The sequence below is a fragment of the Megalobrama amblycephala genome, linkage group LG10 (assembly GCF_018812025.1).
Source record: "Megalobrama amblycephala isolate DHTTF-2021 linkage group LG10, ASM1881202v1, whole genome shotgun sequence".
NCBI classification, from domain to species: domain Eukaryota; kingdom Metazoa; phylum Chordata; class Actinopteri; order Cypriniformes; family Xenocyprididae; genus Megalobrama; species Megalobrama amblycephala.
The window spans coordinates 36,544,862-36,571,882 of NC_063053.1; the positions used below are offsets into that span (position 1 = coordinate 36,544,862).

Genomic DNA, 27,021 nt, shown 5'->3' on the forward strand with positions numbered 1-27,021 from the left:
CAGCAGTGCAAAGTTTCGTTTCACTCTCTGTTATGTGTGACACAATAAAAAATGGCAGATATAAAGTTACATAGTGATTGCAACATGCCTAAATCATGAATATTCAGTGACTCGAATAACAACAACACTTCCTTCTTCCGCTCAGAATCACTCGCAGGATCTATTCGACTCTATGTCAGAGTTTCAAATAGCTATAATGTTATTTAATACAGAAACAAATAAGAAAATATACATTATTCCCCTTCGCATGACGTAACGAACAGAAAGTTTCATGACGCACTTCCGCAAACTTAAACCGGAAGTCGGGTTGTTTTTGTTGAGTGTGGGGGGTTGAGCCCTGCCGGCTGCGGCTTAAATGCGATGTTTCTGTCGCTCTCTCCGTGTTTCTGTCTGTCTGAAGCGGGTGAACGCAGCGGGGCGGATGGCGTAGGACACACGCGGTAGTTTATCAGGTTGTTTCGGGGTTTGATCAGGGATGGACTCGCGGGTGTCGGAGCTCTTCGGGTCCGCCGGCGCTCAGGCCACTAATGGGGCTGCCAGCAGGAAAACCGCCAAGAACGGCAGCAAAAAGGGCAAAAACCGGTCAGCCCGGTATCCAAAAGCAAGCAATAATCCGCCTTATCTACCTCCAGAGGTGAGCGATATAAAGTTAAACACATCTGTCTGTTTTAAAGCACTAACTTACTTCAGCTCTGCTTTTACTATATTTTCTCTCAGTATTTCCTTCAAACAAGGCTTTATATTTTGTTTATGTGGTTTTGTGACTTCAATGGTTATTTATTCATTGCTTTGTTTATAAAAATACACTGTTGTAAGCATTACGTGATGAAATAATCATGACATAAATAGAAGTGTACAGCCATTACTATGTCAATAATACACCAGCCTATTCGAGATATTAAAGGTTTATTACAGTAAAATGTATTAATAATAATAATAACACAGGTGATACAATGTTATAAAATTAAACTCTCCAGCAAAAATAGCTGAGCATGTAGATATATATAAATAAATAGTAAATAAGTATCGGTAATCGGACATAAACACACAAATTATCGGTATCGATTCTAAAAAAAAAAATCAATATCGGTCGATCACACATATATATATATATATATATATATATATATTTAGAACCGATACCGATAATTTGTGTGTTTATGTCCGATTACCGATATTTATTTATATATATATCTACATGCTCAGCTATTTTTGCTGGAGAGTTTAATTTTATAACATTGTACCACCTGTGTTATTATTATTATTAATACATTTTATACATTTATCGGTTCTAAAAAAAAAACACACAAATTAACACTATATATATATATATGATCGACCGATATTGATTTTTTTTTTTTTAGAACCGATACCGATAATTTGTGTGTTTATGTCCGATTACCGATATTTATTTACTGTTATACTTCTGTTTTTGACACGATTACAACATTAAACCATTTTATTTATAACAATCTCTCCCTCCTTGCATAGAAAACAAAATTAATCATATTTATACACCAATTTTTAGAGGGTCTGAAAGTGCAAAAAATAGAAAAGTGTTATAAATAGGGCTGTCAAACGATTAATCGCATCCAAAATAAAAGTTTGTGTTTACATAATATATGTGTGTATACTATGTTTAATCATTATGTGCATGTAAATACACACACATACACGTATATATTTAAGAAATATTTGCTTGTATATACTGTATATTTATATAATATATTATAAATACAAATATTACATGTATAAATATAACAAATTTTCTGTAAATATATACATGCATGTGTGTGTATTTATATATATACATAATAATTATACATAGTATTCACACATATATTATGTAAACACTTTACTTTTATTTTGGATGCGATTAATCGTTTGACAGCTCAGTCTTTCATGTTCATTTTAATCTTGATATTACAAAATTAATTTTATCAGCAGCAACACTAATGTTAACAATAACCAAAATAAATAAAGAATGTATGATGTTTTCAAATGGAGAAAAATAAATTAAAGATGGGAGTCATATCAACTTTGCAGAAATGTAATACTTAATTTTAAACTACAGTTTTAGTAGATATTACAAAACCGATATCCTATTATGGCAAAATGCTTAAATATCGGTATATCGGTCGATATCTAACACTATAAACATTATAATCTGAATTTTTTTTTAAGTAAAATATATTGCTTTACACATAAATATTAATATTATTTAACTTATTTATAAAAAGTAAACTTTTTAAAATATACTATAATTTTAAACTGGCATGTTTTATAGTCTTTTTATAAATAGCCATGTGTTGTGGCAAATTAATTTTTAAAGTACATTTATTTTAGTTGGTCAGCTCATGAAAGTGCATTTATGTATAATAATTACATATGAATTTGTCACACTGCAGAACAAATGAATACTTTCAGTGTTTGGCTGGAAATGAAGGCGAGTTTCTGTAGAAATGAATAAACACGACTCATTAAAGAAGGAAGAAAAGATGTTGTTATGACATCTGAATCACTACAACAGCTGTGTTTGTAAATATGAGAAATAAAGGCGGGAAAAGATGATGTACGACTGATTCATTGTTGTATTCATCTGATGAATAATGTAGTCATTAGCTGGGCTTGTTTAACAGGATTGTTGTAATTTTAGTGGAATGAAAAGAGCTATGCTTGTGATATGCACTAAACACTACTTTTTTGTTGTTTTTTGTGTATTGTGAGTTTTGTTTTTAAGTTTGCAATAGCAAAGCTCACTTTATCATATCTGACATGCCATGAAAATGCAATAAGAAAGTGTTTTTTCCATCATAATCACAGTAAAACAGCAGCAAGACACGTATAGGAAGAGACTGTTCTGAATGAGCCGACACATTCGTTGACCTTGTTCGCACGGCTCTTTTCTCTACAGATGCAGGCTGAAGTCTTTGTGCTTTTGAATACTGAACTGTGTGACTTTTGAGCTTCATTCAGCATTAACTCTGCGCTGTCTTTTGTTTCAGGCTGAAGAGGGAAACATTGAGTACAAGGTAAGCTCTCTGCAAGCTCACATCTCTGTGTCGTACATCACCGAACACAACAGAGCGCTTCAGATGTTTAATAATCTTTTTCATTGCATGCATAGGTTACCCACAATCGGCAGTAGATTAGCAGAGCTTTTTATACACTACAGCTGTTGTTCGTTTAAATGTCTGCAAACAAAGCAGCGTCACATTTAGTCACACCCATCATTACCTTTGTGTTCCTGAACTCGACGAAACACTCCCGTTTCTAAATTCAGCCACACAGTGTTGTTGCTGCTGCTGTTATTTTTAGCTTTGGCTGTGTTGTGTGATCTAGCTGAAGCTGGTGAACCCCACGCAGTACCGCTTCGAGCACCTGGCCACGCAGATGAAGTGGAGGCTGCAGGAGGGCCGCGGCGAGGCCGTGTATCAGATCGGTGTGGAGGACAACGGTCTGCTGGTGGGCCTGTCAGAGGAAGACATGAAAGCCTCTCTCAAAACTCTCCGCAGGATGGCTGAGAAGTGCGAGCATAAACACATGACACACACACGTTTAGTTCATTATGCATGATAATAAAATTGATTTTTTTTGTCTTGTAAATATATCAAATCCTAGCTCTGTATTTGGGTGAATCTCAGAAACATGCATGGGTCATATTTTACTTCAAAACAAATGCTGTGTTCGAAATCGCCCCTCGTACACTGTTCTCTGCATTAGTCCACTGATATAGTTCACTTGAAGGAGTGAATGAAAACAAGCGAGAGAATTTACATGCTTGCTGTTTAATAAATATTAGAAACTTAGCAAACTGGCAGCTCCAGTAGTAGTGAAAAGATATATCTTGAACTCGGTCATGAAAACTAGCATGTATAAACCTTAATTAAACAATTTAATAATCAAGTAAAAAGTAATTTATACCTGTATGATATTACGCTGGGAAGTGGACGGATGGATGATCCAGCTGCGGATGCCGTCTTCTGGTCAGACGCGGGAATTAATTCGGCGCACGACGTGACTCTCACATTGCATTATGGGTATTCTCTAGCCGTTGAGTGTACATTAGCTGTACGCTCATTTTTGCGGTGCATTGTGTGATTGAATGAGTGCACTCAGTATCATCCATTATGGTTTCAGACACCACTATAAATGGTTGTCCCCTCAAATAGAGCCCTATTAAGGGTATGGGGGTGATTTCGGACACAGCCAAAGTGTTTGTTTTTTTTCTTTATCTACTCTCTCTCTTTGTCTATATATAAATTTAAAATATAATGAAAATTACAACAACAAAAAAACACTGTTGCTGATTTAGAGTGAAATATGACCTTCTTTGTGAAGAAGTGTGCACTTGTAGTGTACTTAGGGTTGCAAAATTCCGGGAATTTTCAAAGCTGGAAACTTTCCATGGGAATTAATGGGAATAAACAGGGAATTTGCAAAATTGCAGGTTAGCCTATAACAGGGTACTTAAATGTAGTTGAAAAAAACATCTTGCAACATAATTTTGGTTAAAACAACCATATTTAATGCAATTTTAGTTTAATTTTTTCCCTGCAAATTCCTCACACAGCACACGACTTACTGCAGGGCTATTGAGGACACACCCCCTGCATGCACTGTGCATTCTCCCAGTCCATAACATGCACATTTGATCAAAAATACAGAAAAAACTAATATTGTGAAACATAACTACAATTATATTATATATTATATATATCAAATAATTGATATACATACAAATATAATTTATTTCTGTGATCAAAGCTAAATTTTCAGCATCATTTCTCCAGTCTTCAGTGTCACATGATCCTTCAGATATCATTCTAACATGCTAACACAACTGTTTCCAACAATGATAATAACAAATAAGTATCAAATCAGGAAAATTAGACTGATTTCTGAAGGATCATGTGACACTGAAATAAATAACACATAACAATTGCTGCAATAAAAATATATTTATTTTACATATTTACTAAATTAGAATTAATTGAATGCGAAAAATAAATAACTTATTTTATGTTATGATCAAACAAAATGTTTATATTTGTTTTATATGATACATTTATATGATACATTTTATATAAATATTATAAATTAATGTATAAATTTCCCAAAATTTCCAATGAATTCCCATAAATTCCTGTAAATTCCCATAAATTCCTGTAAATGCCCATAAATTCCTGTTAAGTTTCCAAATTGGAATATTTACAAAATTCCCCAGGTTAAGTTCCCGTGAAAATTTACCAGAAACTTTACGCCCCTTTGCAACCCTAAGTGTATTTAAAAGTAAGTTTTTAAAAAACTGTTCTTGCAGATAATATAATGAAATAAAATGCCATTTAAAGGGATAGTTCACATTAAAATGATAATTAAGTCATCATTTACTGACCCTGGTGTTGTTCTAATGCCGTATGCCCTTCTTTCTTTTATGGACCACAAAAAGAGATTTTTTATTTATTTAATTATTTATTTGTTTATTTATTTAAATGTCCTGCTCTCGCTCAATGGCAGTAAATAGCAACCAGCATCAAGCTTTTTTAAAAAAGATGCAAAAGTATCTTTCTCAAAATTAACCCATGAGACGTGTCATTACTCATGTGTTCTGCGGGTTTATGATCAGGTTTGGTGAAAAACAAACTATTAAATTTAATGTATTATTTAAGGAAAATTTTGACCTTGTCAGACACTGTTAGCGCTGCAGTTCACTCCAACTCGCACAGAAAACACACAAGCTGTGAGAAATCAAGATGAATATAAAAACACGATATGAAACAATACATGAATAGAGTAAATCACATTTTGAAAATAACACGACGCTTCAAAAAAACACTTACATTGTTACACCTGTAGGTGGCGACAAGTCAATGTTAAAAATGTAGTTGTCATTGAATCAGTCATTCACAAGAGATTCACAGATTCACCAAGTAATGAAATGAGTCTTTATGAGTGAGTCATTGAATCATTCATTCAACCGATTTTTAAAAATAATAATTCATTCTAATTAATTAAACATTTTTAAATAGACTGCAGCAGTTAACATTTTGTCAGAACCTCTAGTAAATTACTTTATTTTGTTTAGTCGTCTGCTCAGAATCATAGGAGAATCGTGATCTCTGTTTCAAACAAACAAACTCTCAATTTATCCAGAATCGTGCAGCTCTAATGTGTTGACAAACATACTAAAGCACATGGAAAGTATTTGATTATAATTTTAACTGTAGCGTAAAATATTTGTATATTTTAAATGTATTAAATTGCAACTTCATTTAAATACATGACATACAAGTTTTATTAGAAAAGCCATTAAAATATATTTTAGCTCACCATAAATGCTTGTCAGGACATTCAGCAGTAACCATATTTCAAAGATAATAGATGTACTTATAAAATGACATATAAACATCTTTATATAATACATAATTATAATACATTTTCATTCAATTGCAAATTACCTGCAATGAAGTGTCCGAAAACATTACATTCAATTGGCACTTAAAGGGATAGTTCACCCAAAAAAATGAAAATTCTGTTATCAAGTTGTTCCAAACCTGTATGAATTTCTTCTGTTGAACACAAAAAGATAATATTTTGAAGAATCAAACAGTTGATGGACCCCATTTACTTCCATAGTATTTTTCCCATACTATGGAAGTAAATGGGGTCCATCAACTGTTTGGTTACCAACATTCTTCAAAATATATTTTGTGTTCAACAAAAGAAATTCATACAGGTTTGGAACAACTTGAGGGTGAGTTGATGATGACAGAATTTATTTTTTTGGGTGAACTATCCCTTTAAGTATATTATTACTGTAATAAATACTCTTTTAAAAGTATGTTTAAGTGTGCCTTGGCAGGTTTTGTGAGGTAATGTTGTGTGTTTGTGGTCTGTTCAGGGTGGGTGCAGACATCACAGTTCTCAGAGAGAGGGAGGTCGATTACGACACTGACGAGCCACACAGAATAGCCGAGGTCCTGGTCAGAAAAGTGCCAGACGATCAGCAGGTAAACGTTGGAGACGCGCGTTATCCGTGTCATGTACATCTGATGTGTTTGACTGTCTAAAGTGTGTGTTAATGGCATTATTTGACGCGTCTCCAGTTCTTGGACCTGCGGGTCGCTGTGCTGGGTAATGTGGACTCGGGGAAGTCCACTCTGCTCGGTGTCCTTACACAGGGAGAGCTGGACAACGGGAGAGGGAGAGCGCGACTCAACCTCTTCAGACACCTGCATGAGATCCAGACAGGACGAACCTCTAGCATCAGCATTGAGATCTTGGGCTTTGACAGCAAAGGAGTGGTGAGTTTAGCAAACTTAAAGGTGCCATTGAATGTTTTTTTTTTTTACAAGATGTAATATAAGTCTAAGGTGTCCCCTGAATGTGTCTGTGAAGTTTCAGCTCAAAATACCCCATAGATTTTTTTTTAATTCATTTTTTTAACTGCCTATTTTGGGGCATCATTATAAATGCGCCGATTCAGGCTGCGGCCCCTTTAATTCTCATGCTCCCCCGGAGCTCGTGCTTGCTTTAACCAGCATAAACACAGTTCACACAGCTAATATAACCCTCAAAATGGATCTTTACAAAGTGTTCGTCATGCATACTGCATGCATGCGTCAGATTATGTGAGTACAGTATTTATTTGGATGTTTACATTTGATTCTGAATGAGTTTGATAGTGCTCCGTGGCTAAAGCTAACATTACACACTGTTGGAGAGATTTATAAAGAATGAAGTTGTGTTTATGCATTATACAGACTGCAAGTGTTTAAGAATGAAAATAGCGATGGCTCAAATATCACTAAAAATATCATGATATCATGGATCATGTCAGTTATTATCGCTCCATCTGCCATTTTTCACTATTGTTCTTGCTTACTTACCTAGTCTGATGATTCAGCTGTGCACAGATCCAGACGTTAATACTGGCTGCCCTTGTCTAATGCCTTGAACATGAGCTGGCATATGCAAATATTGGGGTCGTACATATTAATGATCCCGACTGTTACGTAACAGTCGGTGTTATGTTGAGATTCACCTGTTCTTCGGAGGTCTTTTAAACAAATGAGATTTATATAAGAAGGAGGAAACAATGGAGTTTGAGACTCACTGTATGTCATTTCCATGTCTGAACTCTTGTTATTTAACTATGCCAAGATAAATTCAAATTTTAATTCTAGGGAACCTTTAAAGCAGTTTTAACTCAAGTTGGCTTAGGGAAAATGGTCAGCTTGCTTGGCTGAAGAGTGTAAACACTGGAGGCTTCCTGTGACCAAACATCAATTGAAATCTGTTAGTATGTCAACTTGTGATGTTGCTTGACAACTGCCTAACAACACTTCTCAATGACAAGTTCTTTCTTGCCTGGACTTGTTTGGGACGTGTCCCGATTTGCAGTAGTTCTTGCCTCTCTTATAAATGGTTTACATATTAAATTTATACCGCCCAGCCATAACTTCACCCGTAAGGCATATTATGGATTATCATCAGCAGCACATAACATGCATTTAAAGGATTAGATTGTAACAATCAGCTTATCCTTTAAGTTAAAAAGGGGGTCAGATTAAACTGTGTGAGGTTGGGAGTGTTTAAAAAGATGAGGCGAACAACAGTAATAAAGTGAATAAATGAAGTGTATTCACATGAAACAACACAATAAAACTAGAAAAACATCCATTTGCTCCATACCATGATAAAACACTCCCAGAGTGTTGTCAATCCCAATGTCCCAGTGTCCACCGGCGTATAAACAATCCACAGAGGTGATAGTCCAATAAAGTGTGATATGGCTTTCTGGAAAGGTAATTTCAAGTGGGTGATAATCACTAGTTATGTTTGTGACCCTCACTTGACTGCCATGCTGCCTCCTTTTATTCTGGTCTACTTCCTGCTTCCTGTCATGTGATCACTTGCAGACCCAGTATAATTTAAAGACATATACACACATTAAAACAGATAAGAGGAATAAAATGGCTAGACAACATGTACTCCAATTTTCATAAAACTATTATAAAATATTGAGCAGGGTTAAACATGTCATGTGTGGCCGTGCAGCCAAAACTAAACTAGTTACTCACCCTCATGTCTTTCTCTCATGCTGTTTATATCCAGAGCTTCCAGGCTCTACTTCAGAACGCTGGCTCGTTATTGGCCGATGCTGTTCACATGAGCAGCACGAAGCATGCGTGTGACGCTGACGCAGGATCCGGCCAATAATGAGTCGGCGTTCTGACGCAGAACCGCTGGATGTAAACAACATATGAGAATGACACAGAGAAGAAGAGATTGTTGAATAAAGTCGTTATTTTTGTTTTGTTTTTGCGCACAGAAAGTATTCTCGTCTCTTCATAACATTAAGGTTGAACCACTGCAGTCACATGACTGTTTTAACGATTTACCTTTCTGGACCTTGAAAGTGTTGATTGTCTATGGACGAGTCATAAACCTATCAGATTTCATCAAAAATATCTTAATTTGTGTTCTGAAGATGAACGAAGGTCTTAAGGGTGTAGAACGACATGAGGGTGAGTAATTAATGACAGAAATTTCAGTTTTGGGTGAACTAACCCTTTAAAAAGTTTACAAATGCATCGTAAAAAATTAGTTTGCAACATGTAGTTGCAAAGTTACTTGTAGTTAGTAGAATGTCTAAAGTGGACTATCAAAATAAAGAGTGTAACCAAAGCCTAAAAATTAAATCTGTTCATCATATAAAGCAAACTGGAATTAATCTGCTCGATTCATATGGATTTGTTTTATGGCACCTTTATAACCTTTTTAGATCTTTTAAAGTGACCCTGTTATGCCTTTCTGATATTTCCTTTCATATAGTGTGTATTAGAGCTGTTTGTGAGTGTAAAAGGTCTGGAAAGTTTCAAAGATCAGATAAATGGAGTTTTTCATCTCCTGAAAGAAAGAAGCGATTCTGAAACGAGTCTTCAGTAACTCCAGTCTCACTTCCTGCTGAACCTACATAACAATGTAACTAATTTGCATAATGCAAGCCTATGGTTTTCATTGGCTGAACAGCGTCTCTTTGCCCCGCCCTCAATCACTGTAGTTGTGTCTGAGACTGGAAGAGTTTGGTTCGTGTTGTTCATGTCGAGATGACGCTGTTTTCTGCTGCCAAAGCAAATCCACTTTGATGAGATTGATCAACGCCATTGTTACTGTTCGTATCAAGAGCTGAGATTCAGATATGATAATGAGCATTTGATTTCTGACCAATCACAACGGACTGGGCCATCTGACCAATCAGAGCAGAGCAGCTCTCAGAAAGGCGGTGTTTATAGAGACTGAATCCTTGATCGAACCGAGAGAAAAGAGCTGATGCTGCAGTGGATATTATGAGTTACTTAAAGTGTTTTTGACCTTGGATGCATGTGAACCTGTTGTAAGAGACTCCAAAACTTAAATTATGAACCCTTAAAATATCATAATAGGGGCTTTTTAAGTTTTGGTTACATGAACTGTCAATGGAGGGACAGAAACCTCTCAGGTTTATTTATAAATATCTTAAGTTGTCATTTGAAGATTATGGGTTTAGAATGACATGAGGGTCAGAAATGAATTTTCATTGAAAGGTTTTTGGTGGCACTTTGCATTAAGCGTGTTACTAGCCTTTGGTGTCTTTTATCTAGGTGGTGAACTACAGTGAGTCCCGAACAGCAGAGGAAATCTGTGAGAGTGCCTCAAAAATGATCACCTTCATAGATCTGGCCGGCCACCACAAATATCTGAAGACCACCATCTTTGGCTTAACCAGCTACTGTCCAGACTTTGCCATGCTTGTCGTCAGTGCCAACACGGGCATCGGTAAGCATTTACAGCACGTTTGAGATTGCATAACGGTTTATGCAGTCGGACTGCCGCTTGCTTTAACCTGTTTATCTTAGATTAGTGCCAGCGAAGCAGACTCTGATAAATGTCAAATCACGCAGGGCAAGTGACACAAATAAACCTCGTAATGTTTGGACACGTCAGTCTATTTTTGGCATGGAGTGGTAAATCAGCTGTTCTCCTGGCCACTCAATAATCCTACCATATGATCTTATGTAACGCAGAGCAACACTCTTAAGTGTCGCCCCCATTCCTTCTGTCTTCCACACCCCAAAATACCCCAGTGCTGCTCCGGTCCAGGACCAAAGGGGGTCTTGAATGAAAGGATAGAGAAATCTGAGACGCGTCAGTCTAGTTGTGACTGCAGGCCACATTGATCAGGATCAGGTGACATTCACTCTCACCCCCTATGAGATCTAAGCCATATGTGTAATTCAAAATTTGAAGTTGAGATCCTAAAAAATGTAGGTTCCTATTATGAGATGTTGTTTAAGGCCGGGTGACAAACACACTCCACTGAAATTGTTCCTGACGTGTTCTCCTGTCACAAATTAATACATTTCTGTCACAAAATTACTAAAGAATGGAACCTTGAGTCTCAGATCTTTCCAACAATGTGTTTTTGTCAAGTTTCGAATAATTAAATTATAAAATTTTGTAAAATTTGAAACATGACACCACCTACTAGGGGAGGAGCCCACTAAAAGGATATTAACTACAGTTTCCATGGTGACGCAGCATCCGATTTCAAAACGATTTTCAGAGGATGAATTTTGAGTGTTTAGGCTTTCGAATGATACCTGATTTATGATGATTACTATAGGGAAGAAGGCAATAAAATAAACGCGCCAGGTGTCCTGAGTGACAGATAACAGGTTAAAATAATTTCTCCTGTCCAGGTAATATGCAGAGACCGCTGTAATTAAGACATTTGTAGGTTAATTACCCTTAAAAGACCAATATTTTTTTTATCTTAGAGAGCAAGTGGGCCAATGTATATGATATTACACTATTTAATTTAAAGATAGTAAAAACACAGTTGCTAAAAATTACTTAATATTTACTCAATTAGAAATAATTTAAATATGAATTGCATGAAAAAAATAATAATTTGATAAACTAAACAGATTTATACTTTAGATGTTCTCTTCTTGATTCTGTAATCCTACTATAGGTTTTTTTTTTTCAGAATTAAAGAAATTGTTAAAAAAATTATTTAAAAGGAAGTAAACACTGTGACCAATCATATTTTCTCAATTAAAAACCAGTTTTTTTGTTGTTTTTTTTTCATACAGTACACAGTGAATTTGACATAAATATAATGTAGCGGACGACAATAATGGCGCAGAATAGATTGAAATCAATTATTTAAAGTGACCGCTGAACTGTTACCGTTACACACAGAGTTTATGCATTTTCCAAATGCACACTTCAGAAGATCCCACAGTAGGGCTGTTATCGACAACGTCGACAATAAAAAATTGTCGACAAATATTTTTGCTGTCGAATAGTTTTTTGATCTCATATGACCTATTTGAAGGGCCTGCAATAACGCGGTTTGACCAGACAATACTGTACTGCAGCCCTCCCGGATCCAATTCTGTAGAAGAAGACACGGTGCTTCGAAGTGCATAGTGCTAACGAAGTCGAACCCTTAAATTGTGGGAGTTTAATATAGCATAAAACATAACAAACATAATGTTTAGCATAACTACAAAAAAAATGCTGTCATGCAGGGCCGCGATCTCTCATTAAAACTCACTGTTCTCACGCCACATCCATTTTCTTACGCAGTGAAAGATACACAGCAAAGCAAAGAGGACACCGACAACTTTTGATATAAAACAGTCTCAGCTTTTAAATTCGGTCAATTTTACTACCGGATTCAAACTATGTGGTTTTGGCAATGTGACAGATCGCTGTAACACCTCAGGTCATGCGGCTCGTGAACCTATTATCTCTTCCTCTTTTCTGCTATTACAGCACGAAATAAACTTCATGAACTTCAAAAAGTATGTTGAAAGATACAGTACAACTTACTGAAATTAATCAATCTCTAATGCAATCACTTGATCAGAGTTTTAACCGCAGAAAGACGTCAGTAAACAGCTTGCAAACAAATGTCACAAAATGTTACATTTACCTCAGGAAAGCCATTCAGTGACCATAAACTGGATAGTTAGTAAAAAAGAAGAAAAAAAGAAATCTAGAGAGGGGTATTTTTCAAAAAATATGCACAATATGACATATTCATATTTTTACTCTTATTAAAAAGTTATTATTACAACTTCCAGACTTAATAGAAACACAGTAGCAGTCATTGTAACAGGTGGACTATTGATGACTTCTGAGGAGAAAAGAAAACCTGAAGTAGATTGGTCTATTCAGTTGGCTCAAAATTAATTAAAAATACACTTTCTAAAGCTGAAGTGATTTTTATTTATTAGTTAAAGTATAACTCAATATTTTAAGTAAATGCTAAAGTGGAATAATCGAACAAAGCATACTGATTAACCAGTGTAATAATCAACAATTAGTCGATTAATCGTTCCAATAATTGGTAGAATAATCGTTTGTTGCAGCCCTATCTCACAGCAAAATAAACAATGTTTGTGAAATTAAAACAAATGTGTTACTTTGGCAATGCTAATGCACAGAAATTGAATCTTTAAAGATAGATATATTCAAACATCAGTGTTAAACTCAGGATGCAGTCAGAAAAACAACATCAACCACAGAATACCAAATATACTTCACAGAAACATCATGCTCTAACTTGGCACGACGGAGGAACATGGTGTTGCAGAACTTATGTCCTAACCACGCTAGGATGTTTTGTCCATCTTTTGGTTTCCATTTCTGCAGTGTAGATCCATTCACCCTGAAATCATATTGGCCCAAAACCCTGCCGTACATAACTGTGTGTTAAACATCAAATATTTTCTGATAGGCTGTGATTGTGTCACATGGAGCATTTTCATGTGCAAATGCAAACCATATTTTTAAAATAGACCGGTTTAGTTTTTAGGAGCGATAATTAGCTAATTTTTTGCAAATTTGTGAGGTGTCTGCAGGAGGTGTGCCTATGTTGTGGTCCTGGAGCATATGATATATCACTATGTTGTTTTGTTTGGGGAAGGTAGTGTGTCAGAAATAGGAGGAGATATTTGGGCGAGTGGGTTATGCGCGTCTTTCAAGGAGAACACGATGCCCTGTCTGCAACTCGACACCAACCACCTAAATTATGCAACAGCACACAGACGATGCTGCGCCTCCCTGAGTTTGACTTTTCCATAAGCAAATCCATGCAAACCGAGACACAGCCAGTTCTCCAATCATTAACCTCAGATGACGGGTGAACTTTGGACAGGTTTGACAGCCCTGCTGCCACACAGGCAGATCTCTCGTTGTGTGACAGCTGGACGTGACCTGCTCTGCGTATTTTCATGCTCTTGAGAGTGTGTGAATCAGCTGATCTGGGCACGTCAAAACAAGTGATGCTCAACGCCTTTGGCTGTCAGATGACCTGCAAAAGCTTATCACACACCTAAATAAGTAACCCTGGGTCACATTCTGATGAGTGTTGCATTGGCCTGAACCATCTAATGAAAGGTGGAGAGTGCACCATCAAACAGTAGACCAAAAATAACCACTTATTACTTGGAAAACCAAGAGTCCCACCCCAAACTTACGCCATTGGTTGAGCCGATGATATGTCATGTCGACACAAAAAAAAAAAACATATTTAAATTCTGCTCAGAATTGCACACTTCACCTTTATTTATAGATCTAATCTTTATGAAGCTACTATCTCAGATATACATGTGCTTCTCTTTCACTTTAGTGTAGCTGGGATTGTTGGCTGCATGAAATATGATTACGTTTTTTGTATTTGAATAAAGACAATGTGTGTAAATAGTGACCCTAAACAATATTAAAATATCGCAAGTTTTTGCACGCAGATTTTTGATTTTTAGTATGTGTTAAGTAAATTCACTTATGAAATTAAGTAAAATCAAGTTAAAGGTAGGGTATGTTTTTTTTTTTTTAAAAGCACTGTTTGGAAGTTAGTCGGTCCGACACCAACAACAAACGTGTAACCAATCAGTGTTAGGGGGCGTAGCTATAATGGTCGAGGAGACAGAATGAGCAAGAGGGAGATTTAAAAAAAAAAAAAACGCAGGAAGAGAGTTGATGAGAAACAATACAAAAGAGTTCAGAAGAATATCACTGGAATGAAGGTTTATGACTGGGCAAGCGCTTTAGGACCCGCGTTTATATTAGAAAAGCTTTCCAGCGCTGGAGAGAGATAAGAGGGAAGGCCTGAAAACAGATGTGGAGGCTGCTTTGATCCAGTGTTGTTGAAAATCTACTTATCCCACCTTTAAGTAAAATTATCAAAAAAAAGTAAATTTAACTTGACCAGTAAAAGTTTAAGTAACTTCTTCTTCTGAAGTTTACTTACAGTACTTTATTTCAAATAAATTTCACTCAAACAGTATAACACTGAACTAAGGCATATTTAGAAACATCTAAGTAAATAAATACAATAGATATTGCATAGACAACACATCTACACAGAATGTGGCACTCACCCGAACCAATACTTGGTACACAATGCACAATGACGGTAACATTCAGTGGATGGTTTTTGAGTATAAATGTGTCATTTTGAGTAGAAAATGAACTCCAGATGTCACAAAATGGCAAGTTACTAAACCTAACAACAAAAGCAATAATAAAACAGTGTAAATACAGCTGGAAAACAGAGAAAAAAGCAACCTTAGTAATTATTTGTGCCCCAGTGCATGATGGGAGCACCAGTATCGGAAAAGTTTCAAAGTTTTACTTAATTCTGTAACATTAATTTCTACAAGCTTGAATTGAGTACTAATATAGAAATTACATTTTCATGTAGAAATAAGATTTGTTTACGTCACCACAGAATCATTTTTATCAGTGTGTATGTCGTGCACTGACAGTGAACTTACTCAGAGTACTAATTCAAGGTAACTGAACGGGTAGATTCAGGGTTTTTACCTTGTTATTACCCAGTTATTGTAATTACTATAATAAGTACATAGTATGCTCATGCGGAACAGGACTCTTAAATAAAGTGTTACCAAAATATTAATAATAATATTTTTCATACAAGTTCCATATACTTCCCACAAGATGATGATGGTGTGTCACTTCCACCTTGACCTAGTCAAAGTACAGTATGTCTCATTCAGGAACATCTATTTATGTATCATAATGTACACCAGCCTTGACCTCCATCTTTGTTTACATGTTGCTGCCGTTTTTGCATGCATAACATGCTGCGCTGGCGCTCCATCACACTCAGAGCCCTCCTTCTGTCAATGCCTACACACTCGCTCAATGATATCTTAACACAAGACGAGAGGCACACAAGCTCCCCTGATAATGCCCCGTTGACATTCACAGCAGCTGTTTCTGTTGCACGTTGATTCTTGGTTTGTGAGAATTAGTTAGTGGCTGACAGAGTATCTTTCTTAAGACGAGTCACCTTTATGTGTTTTACAACATATGGATTGTTTTAAAGCAGCTACAGGAAAATAACAGAATTAATTAATGATGCAAACTTCATCAAATATGAGACTAATTCAAAATCTGCTCTAAAGCAGCTCTAGAAGGACAATAGTGTCATTATTCAGATCAGTTCAGTTCAAGTCCTCATCCTTTGGAAGCACATCAAAGTGGATTTGTTTTGGCAGCAGAAAACATGAATGACACAAACTCTTCCAGTCTCAGATACAACTACAGTGCTTGAGAGAGGGGCAAAGTAGAAGACTGGAATTACTGGACATTAACACCCGCCAAATGCGGGTGGATTTCAGCAGTGGATTTCAGTCAAATTTTATATATAATATATGCATTTTTCAATAGGTTGTTTGCACATGACGTCACAGCAGCAGCCCGAATGTGTCTGGAGGGCAGGGAGTGATTTTCCTATATAGGAATCCTATCAACAACTCAAAATTTGTATGTTTTGCGTCGTTTATGGTTGCTCAGATCGATAAAATCGAGAACCCAGAAGGTGTTTATATTGTTTACATAACTTATACCGTTTTTTATAACTTATATCGTTTTTTAACTTTAAAAGTTGTCGCCTTTGATAGCGTTTTGCGTCTGCTGATACTGAAATTAATATGGATACCTGCTTACCTTTTTTGTTTTTGACTTGGTTAAATATCCACATTCTTCATGCTATGGTTTGCAGGGAAGAGAAGCTATTTTATCCCACTGAATGATAATTTGGTGTTTTCACTTGTTTTGTAGTATTCCGTTCACAATGTTGATCTGGTTACCATGAGAACAGTCATGTGCTGATGCTTCAGCTGTCGTATGGTAGAAAATGTCCAAATAAATAAATGTTTAACAAGCTGACAGAAGTCGATTCAACAACAAAGACAACACTTTAAAAAACACTCGCTATGTGATTTTATTGAGTGATAGGGAGTGGGTTAAATCAGTGACATTATTAGATTTGATACAGCGTCTTTCCGTCACCTCCTCAGCCTGCTTCCCTTAGTTTGTTTTTACACGTATAAAAGGCAACAATTGTATTACACCGTCCAGTTTTTTCTTTGAACGATGATGTGAGCTCCTGTTGCAATTCTCGATTCAGCATAAATGACCTACAATGGCGACATTTTTCACAATCGCAACAGAAAATCAAAAATACTTCCCTAACTTCACTAGCAGAAAGGCAGCGCGATATAAACAAACCTGAACCGGGCGTGACGGCAGCTTCACATTCTCTATATCTACCTCCTCGATGGCAGGAAAGTCTTTCAATTCAGTGGAAAAGTCGCTCATCTTCATAACATAAAGATCACGTCCAACATATGTTGTGATTTTCTGTTTATACCTTTCTAAATCAGCACAGAAAGGACTTTTCTCCATCTCTTCCATTCTAATTTTCACTGCTTGCCCTCCACCGGTATTTCGCGCGTCACCAAAACCACATGATTGCAAACAACCTATTGTAGTCCTTTAAAAGGCATCTGAAAGAATAAACTATAAGTTCAATGTAGTGTTGTCAAAAATATTGATTTTTCGATACATATCAATACTGAAACATCTGAAACGCTTCCAATACTCATTTTCTGCAGAATAGATACACAATACCAGCTGCTCTTTCTCTCTCTCATCTCTCCGACAGCAAGTCGACACACAAACCACCTCGTTTCATTTGTTGGTGTTACAGGGCTTGAATTTCAGCGTGGGTTTGAGCGTATTTTGCGTAATTTTACTAATTTCCGCAGATTTTGTTCTCGCATCCAAAGTGCGCACACGTTAAGTCGCCTCTCAGTACTAAATTGAGTTTTTCGCTGCTTATTGCGCTTAAACAGTCAAATACACACTAAATAATGTCAAAATTCACATAAACACAGTCAGTTATGTTTTAAGTGAATGTAAACGGTTGAGAAAGAAAACGTAACAGTATAATGGATCTGTGCGTCAGCTCTTAAAGTGACAGCAGCCTCATAAACCTGCTGCCAAATTATAAGATAATATTAAAAATATTTATATGGCAGTTTTTCCCCATGGTGTCGATGTCAAAATTGTGGCCAGTGAAAATGTTGAGTAGTTAGTAACTTTGGAAAAGCCACAATTACAGAAAAGTTAATGTCAAGCCTTTGTGACGACTCGTTTCAGAATCGCTTCTTTCTTTTGGGAAACAAAAACTCCATTTATCTGAACTTTGATCTTTGAAACTTTGCAGGGCTTTTACATTCACAAACAGCTGCTATATTACACACTACATGAAAGTTAATATTCAGAAAGCCATAATAGTACATTAAAGTACCTAAACCTAAGAGTCTGAAAATATGCAACTTGGTTCCTTGTTTTCCGAACCTTTTGTGTTATCCACAGAAACTCTTTAATCGCCCCATGTAAGAAGTCTGAGGTTTCGCATACTCTCTTTTCTTTCCCAGCGGGTACGACACGTGAGCACTTGGGTCTGGCCATGGCGTTGAAGGTGCCCATCTTCATTGTCGTGAGTAAGGTGGACCTGTGCACCAAGAGCACCGTGGAGCGTACGGTCCGACAGCTGGAGCGAATCCTCAAACAGCCTGGCTGTAACAAAGTGCCCATGCTGGTGTCCTCGACAGACGACGCCGTCACTGCCGCCCAGAAGTTTGCACAGTCACCTAGGTACATCTAAACCCCTGAAACCACAGCAAAGATGAAAGAAGAACGTGGCTTTAAACCTCTTGATCACAATCTGCTGTCTTCCCTGTTCATGCCTTCTCTTGCAGCATCACGCCCATCTTCACCCTGTCCAGCGTGTCTGGAGAGAGTCTTGATTTGCTGAAGGTCTTCTTCAATATTCTACCTCCCCTCAGCAACAGCAAGGAGCAAGAGGAGCTCATGCAGCAGCTCACTGAGTTTCAGGTACAGTTTACACTTCCTTTTATTCTTAAAATTATCATCATTGCACACCTGTATTATTGAATTTCTTCTGTTGAACACAAAGGGGGAAGTTAGACATATTGTCAAACCCCTAAAATTCATTTTTGGTGCAATATTTTATATTGCATCGCTACTTATTTCCATTCCGTGATCACTGACTGTCTGCTTTTCTTTTGATTTTTGTATTCTCTGACTATATAGAGATAATCCACCCAAAAGACAGACAGATGGACAGTTGTCTAACTCTGTTTTGTGATCCTGTAGGTTGATGAGATCTATACAGTGCCAGATGTGGGGACAGTCGTTGGTGGGACTCTTTACAGGTACATCTTCCTCTTTCCTCTATTGACTGTAGTGTCCAAATTGACACCGTTAGTGTCTAATGACTGTGTCCATGTGCAGTGGCATCTGCCGCGAGGGCGAGCAGCTGGTGGTCGGACCCACGGATGACGGGAAGTTTCGGGAGCTGACGGTCTGCAGTATCCAGAGGAATCGCTCTGGATGTAGGGTGCTCAGAGCTGGACAGGCAGCTACTTTGGCGCTGGGCGATTTCGACCGTTCTTTGTTACGAAAGGTGAGGATATCTATTAGTGGACAGGAGGATGCAGAAGGATTATGAAAATTAAATTTACTCTCTGTGAACTTCTTCAAACTGAGTCTGAGCTAGGGGTGCATCAATAAGTATTAAAGAGGACCTGTTATGCCAAAGTCTTGATGTTGTTTTTGGGCTCTACTAGAACAGGTTTTCCTGCTTGAATGTTGATTATTTTCCTCATATTCTCCATTGTTGCAGCTCCTCTCTTCCCAGTCTGTCAGTAACGCTCTGTTTAGTTCCTGTCTCTATGAAGCCCCTCCTTCTGAAAAGCACAATGTGCTCTGATTGGTCGGCTGGAGCAGTGTGTTGTGATTGGTGTTTGGGGAATGTCCCGTCCCTTACCATAACCGCCAGTTTCAACACACTACTAACTAACTCGACCAGGCCCCGCCCCTTTATTCTGCGTATAAATTATTTAAATGAGGAATATTGTAACGTCTTCCATTTCTTTTTCGATTGACTACAAGCAGCTCTTGAAAGAACAAATGTAGGGCGGGGCTTGATTTTGTCCGTGGGGAATTGATTGGATGGTTGTGGTTTGCTGTTGGTGGATCTCATGTGAGTGACAGGTTGCCCCGCCCTCGTCATCAGAGAAGAGAAATTTAAATAAGTTTGGTGCATCAAAATTAATAGATAAACCTTGATTTAATCTAGGTTTAAACTTAATCCTTATTGGTGCATCCCACCCTAGGATGAGTGTTTAATTGTTAATTCAGTACTGCACCCGGTGTAAATAGTTTTGGTGTTGTTGGTTGTTCTCTGGCAGGGTATGGTGATGGTCAGTCCAGAGATGAACCCCACTATCTGCTGGCGCTTTGAGGCTGAGATCGTTTTGCTGTTCCATGCCAAAACTTTCCATAAGGGCTTCCAGGTGACCGTTCATGTGGGCAACGTTAGACAGACGGCCACAGTTGAGGCTCTGCAAGGAAAGGTGAGTGTTAGATCAAAATCTCAATCTTGGGTAGAATATTTGTAGTCTCAGTCATCAGTTTAGAAACGGGCGGCTCAACTCCTGTGATGTGTGGCAGCAGTGGCGCGAGATCTCGGGAGAATGACTGAGCAGACACAGATCAAGTGCGGTGCAAAGCATTCTCAGATTTATTCAGGAAGAAGGGGCATATTTATAGACAACAATCTCCAGGATGGCTTGAGCATCCAATCATACGACTTAAGAATCAAAGTCTGTTGGTCTATCTCGCTAAACAGAAAGATTGCAAGCAGTCTGCATTTCCTTTTATTTTATCTGTCCATCTTTACAGACACTGTAAAGAACGCTCAGACTCGCTGGTGGCTTATATTAATAGAGCTGGTGGATATATCCACAATACACCAGTAGAAATTTGGCAGTATCACCTCAATCGCGGTTACGTTCACGAGACGTGTAGCTGCTTACATCCTCTGACTTGTAATTATGCATTTCTATGGCAACACTATCAACGCCAACATGAATCTGCAGCGGTCAGGTGGTACAAGTTGGATGTCTCTGAAAAATCGAGTTTACAAGTTGTAATTACAAGGATGTGAATGCTTTTACAAGTCAGAATCTCGTAACCACGGTAATTCAACATGGTGTGAATTAATCTATAGAGTGCAACAGTCAGTTTCGGGAAGTAAAAATGGAAGTCCAAAGGGAAATTGATTTTTAACAATACCTTATAAATACCTTTAAAGACGGACCTACTGTGAGCTAGAGGTTGTTAATCGATGGAAAGATCAATTAAAGTCTTCAGCCTGCATTATTTCAGCTTATTTTTAAAATAATCATGTTTAACAGCGTTTATGGTGAAAAACTACATTTCCCATGATGCTGTACAGGAAATTCCACCAATGCAACATGCAAAACAGCACAAAAGATCTTGTTAGCTCCGCCCACTCCCACGAAGCACTGTGAATGACGTAATCGAGTCGATCTCTCTACGTTTTCAAAATACTTAAATATTTATCCATTGTTTTTAGTTCGATTATGCTGTTCGCAATGCTTCATGGGATTGTAGTTCACACAGTCGATTTTCAGATACTTTTTTGCTTCAAATCAAAGTTTGTAATGCTGTGATTCTCCTCATATCTAGTTGGTTTGGTTCATGGCTTAAAACACTTTAACGAAGCCTTTTTTATATATATATATATATATAAAAAAAAAAAATCCCTTTGGGAAAAATGAATGGGAAAAATATTTACGGAACCAATGCAGCTGAAAAAGTAACGCACTTTATCCGCTTGTTAAGTCGTGACGTAAGGAACGCCGTTTCCGGGTCCAAGCCTCGACTCGTTTCACTGGACAATGCCATCGATGGCCGTTTATGAGCGATATTTATTCATATTGAACATCAATCATTTAAAAAAGTTAAACATTTTAAATACTTACAGTCTACACAACAGTCTCCGCGCTCACAGCGTCACAGACATTAATATTTTAACGATTTATAAAAGATGAATCATTGTCTGGCCATCTGGAATTTTGGTATGGAGATAAAGGTTATGATTATAATTTTTTCGTAGTATTACACCACATCGTGTGTGTATATTAGCACCATTTGTTGTTTTCTTGTGGTATGAAATAGAGCGTTAGGACCCGGAAGCGCTGCCGCGTGACGTCAGACTTAACAACCGATGCTCTTAAAGTGACAGCAGCCTAATAAATCTGCTGCTATGTGTCATTAATGTTAATCAAAGAACAAAAGACAAAGAAAATCACTCACTGCTCTAGACTGAATAACTTCTGTAGCTTCAATAAGGATTAAACCTATATTTAATTTATCCAGTGATACTTTACATTAGATTACTTTATTCAGTTTCTGTAGTAGTCTATGTCTTGTTAGTTTGTTAGTATATAAAGCACTCTTTATTTCAGCTGTATCTTTGTTCATTTGTATTTTATATGTCCTGTTACTAGTCATTAGTTTGTCTTTAATAAGACTGAGATCTTTTTACTTGCATTAGTTAGGCTAGTATTAGTTAGGCCGTGATATTAAAATAATCACAAATTGTAAAATTTGAATGTTGTCTAAAATGTTCCAGCAAAAGTAACAATATTGTGATCGTGAAATTGAATCGCTATAAGGTTTTGGTCACATTGCTCGCTAGATGAAAGCAAAGATCAGTGTCTGTATCAGTCAGAGGTTCACTATCGTTTCATGTGATCTTGTGCTTCATCCGTTCTCCCTCAGGACGAGCTCCGCACCGGTGAGAAGGCTGTGGTTCGCTTCAGGTTCATCAAACACCCGGAGTATCTGAAGGTGGGCGCCAAGCTGCTCTTCAGAGAGGGAGTTACCAAAGGCATCGGGCAGGTGACCAAACTACAGCCGGCGTCACAGTACCAGCACCAGCCGTGACGCGCATCCTCCGCTTTCTTCTGTTCCCGTTCCGTTCACTCGAGCCTTAGACGCCAACCTCACGCCTGCTCTCGTCCGAGACGATTTGCCTTTTCACGTCATAGTTTTATCCACTTGTAGTGCGAAAGCACAGGTGTCTTTATATGCTAAATGAGTTTATCACTCAGTGTTTCTGTCTTGTTTTCCAGTACATTATTTAGTCAAAATACTGGAGAAGCACAATGATGTTAACTCTTGTTTTCTGAAGCAAATGAAGTGCTTAAAACAATAATGAACCTTTGAATTAAGATTATTTTTCTTAGTTTAAAGTCAATTTTGATTATTTTGCTTCTCCAGTAAATGCATCTTGATTTAAGAACGACACAAACACTGAGGAAGAACATCATTTCTGCAGTGTCTCTGCACAGCAGTCAGCTCATATCTTTCTTTCTAGCATTCAGACGGCACTGAATAACATTCACTGAAGCAGTCGTTACTCCCTAACCAAAGGACACAGATTGTGCATTAAATGTGGCTGCCAAAGATCTTCATTTTGTTTTAAGTGGACATTTTTATAACCGATGTCAATGAAGAATGGTTTCTTCTCGTGGCAGCTAGAGTCTGAAATCATCACCTGACCAGGAAACTCTGCTGTATCAAATGCCGGAAACTATCTCTGATGTCTTTTTATTTATTTTAGCGTTTTGTAACGAGGTTTTTTTACAGAAGCGGCATCATCCGTCTTGAACAGCACAGCCTTTAGATCTCTGCTAGATATAAACACGCTGCTTTACCACCAAGTGTCCCTCCATTCTCTCGCCATCGCCGCCTCTGAAGCGGTTCTGCCTTCAAGTGTCCGCCTGCACTCCAGTGCTTTAGTAGCTCAGGAAAGCTGTAGTTCTTCAGAAAGAACTGGAGAATTATATACACATCATTATTTTGAAGAATTATGCAAAATAATCCTTTGTCTCTAATGTCTCCCTTAGGTCCTAGAGTTTATTACACCCGTGTTTCCCACATGAACACTTGGTTTGGTGCTAACGCTTTTGATTGACATGTCTTTCGATGTTGGGAGGGGCTGGATGAGGTTTGTTAGAAAAACGTTCTCGCCTGTAAGCATCGCATGCGTGTACAGGACACATGTTGCGTGTAACGTTCACTCTTTCAGGTTTCTACTCTTTCACTGTTCTGTGTTGCCTGTGCAATTTTAGGAGAAAAAATGTTTTTGAACCAAAAAAATTTAGTTTTTGGAAATTTATAAAGAATGTCGCAGGAGAAATTCTGGATGTTTTAGTTACTTAGATTTGTAATAATTTCCATTCTAATATGCATTATTTTGAGTGACGTCTAATTTTTACACCAAATGTCACTTTTCTGGCTTCGGATTCTAGAAGTTTTTTTGAGGTATTTTAAAATATTTTAGCCTTACTTTTTGGTGAATTGGAGTATTTATGCACAGATTTGTTTGTATATTGTGATGTACATAAATAAAAGTTTATTATAGTTTATGATTGACAATGATTTCATTGTTTCAGCTTGTAGCTGTTTTCTATCAACTCTCACTGTCCCAGCGTAGACGGTCATGCTGAAATATAAATGGATAACACTGCAAAAGATGCATTTCTTGTTTTGTATTTTTGTCTTGTTTCCAGTCTAAATATCTAAAAAAAAAAATAATAATAATCATCTAGTAAAAGATAAGATATTTTTTCTTGTTTTCTGGGGAAAAAAAAATCAAAATGAAGTGAGTAAAGAAAAATAATCCTGTTTCTGTTTGGAACCGTAACAAGAATTTAAACAGAAACAAGATTTTTATTTATTTATTTATTTTTTATTTGCCCCGATGGCAGATAATTTTGCTTGTTTTAAGCAAAAACTCACTTCATTTTGATTTTTCTTTCCAGAAAACAAGAAAAATGTCTTATTTTACTTATGTAGTAAAAGCATATGGATTTAACTTTTTTTTATATTTAGACTGGAAACAAGACAAAAATACTAAATAAGAAAAACATTTTTTGCTGTGAAACTCGAATGGGACTGTTCATGATTTACAAAAAAGAAAATTAGATATTAAAATGTCTATCATAACACTTTCAAAAAGAGAAATTCACTTGCAGCAGCGGCGCGAGATCTCGGGAGAATGACTGAGCAGACACAGATCAAGTGCGGTACAAAGCATTCTCCCATTTATTCAGGAAGAAGGGTCATAGGTCAAACAACAACTTGAGCATCCAATCATACGACTTAAGAATCAAACCTCACCATGTATGGCATTTCAAGAAATATAATAACAAGTAAGAAATGTATGTGTGTCTTCAACTTCTGGTTGCGTGTGAGAGTGTCAGTGTGTCCGAGGACTGCTACTTCTTGTTTTGTCTAGGTAAGGTACATGATGTGCACAATGGAAAAAGCCCAAGACACAAAGAAAGTCAAAAAGTGAAGGCCAAGAAATAAGAAATAATTTAACAGTGGCCACTTTCAAAGTACAGGCCTTATCTGTCAAAAAGCAGAAACATCTGTCAAGACTGTCACTATCTCACTGGGCCGCTGCAGTGAGGTCTAGGACACAAATACAGCAGGAAAGGATCACAACACGTGTATACAGTACATAGATCACAGCATTAGTCAAAAATATGTCTTGGATATATGGGTGATTATATAATTGCATATAGCTGGAAATCATTCAGCTATAAGACACTTTACAGAAAATATTATACTGTTATGGCCTGTAACATCTTGAGATCCATGACAATGAGTAATAATTATAAATATAAATATTTGAAAAAAGAAAAAATAATGACTTTTCAAAGGCAATTATATAATCGCCCATACACATTCCAGAGGAAATTGATTACCTTCAATGTCTTTGATTAATCACATGCATGTACACAATAAGTGAATTGTGTCAAATTATTAATTGTAATGTTAGTACAAAGTAGTTAAAGGGTTAGTTCACCCAAAAATGAAAATAATGTCATTAATTACTCACCCTCATGTCGTTCCACACCCATAAGACCTTCGTTCATCTTCAGAACACAAATTAAGATATTTTTGATGAAATCCGATGGCTCAGTGAGGCCTGCATAGCCAGCAATGACATTTCCTCTCTCAAGATCCATTAATGTACTAAAAACATATTTAAATCAGTTCATGTGAGTACAGTGGTTCAATATTAATATTATAAAGAGATGAGAATATTTTTGGTGTGCCAAAAAAAAAAAAAAAAAAATGACTTGTATAGTGATGGCCGATTTCAAAACACTGCTTCAGGAAGCTTCGGAGCGTAATGAATCAGTGTATCGAATCATGATTCGGATCGCGTGTCAAACTGCTGAAATCACGTGACTTTGGTCCTCCGAACAACTGATTCGACACAAAAGATTCATAACGCTCCGAAGCTTCCTGAAGCAGTGTTTTGAAATCATCCATCACTAAATAAGTCGTTATTTTGTTTTTTTGGCACACCAAAAATATTCTCGTGGCTTTATAATATTAATATTGAACCACTGTACTCACATGAACTGATTTAAATATGTTTTTAGTACATTAATGGATCTTGAGAGAGGAAATGTCATTGCTGGCTATGGACTGAGCCATCGGATTTCATCAAAAATATCTTAATTTGTGTTCTGAAGATGAATGAAGGTCATACGGGTGTGGAACGACATGAGGGTGAGGAATAAATGACATTATTTTTTTTTTTGGGTGAACTAACCCTTTAAAGACACTTAATATAAAGTGGCACAAACATTCAGTGGTAATGCGTCGCCCTCTAGTGGTGTGAAGTGAATAATGTCTAAACCATCCAGGCAGTTCTCGCAGCAC

General features: G+C 37.0%; 1 protein-coding gene across 1 annotated transcript; it reads left to right on the plus strand.

Moving 5' to 3' along the window:
- Nucleotides 1-283: 283 nt before the first annotated feature.
- Nucleotides 284-24,704, plus strand: gtpbp2a (GTP binding protein 2a). Its single transcript, XM_048205935.1, has 12 exons — nt 284-634; nt 3,006-3,032; nt 3,343-3,527; nt 6,902-7,010; nt 7,107-7,304; nt 10,647-10,821; nt 18,813-19,032; nt 19,137-19,272; nt 19,555-19,613; nt 19,693-19,864; nt 20,652-20,816; nt 23,053-24,704. Exons 1-12 carry the CDS (start codon nt 476-478, stop codon nt 23,215-23,217), a joined length of 1,770 nt encoding a protein of 589 aa, XP_048061892.1. The 5' UTR covers nt 284-475; the 3' UTR covers nt 23,218-24,704.
- The last annotated feature ends 2,317 nt before the right edge of the window (nt 24,705-27,021 follow it).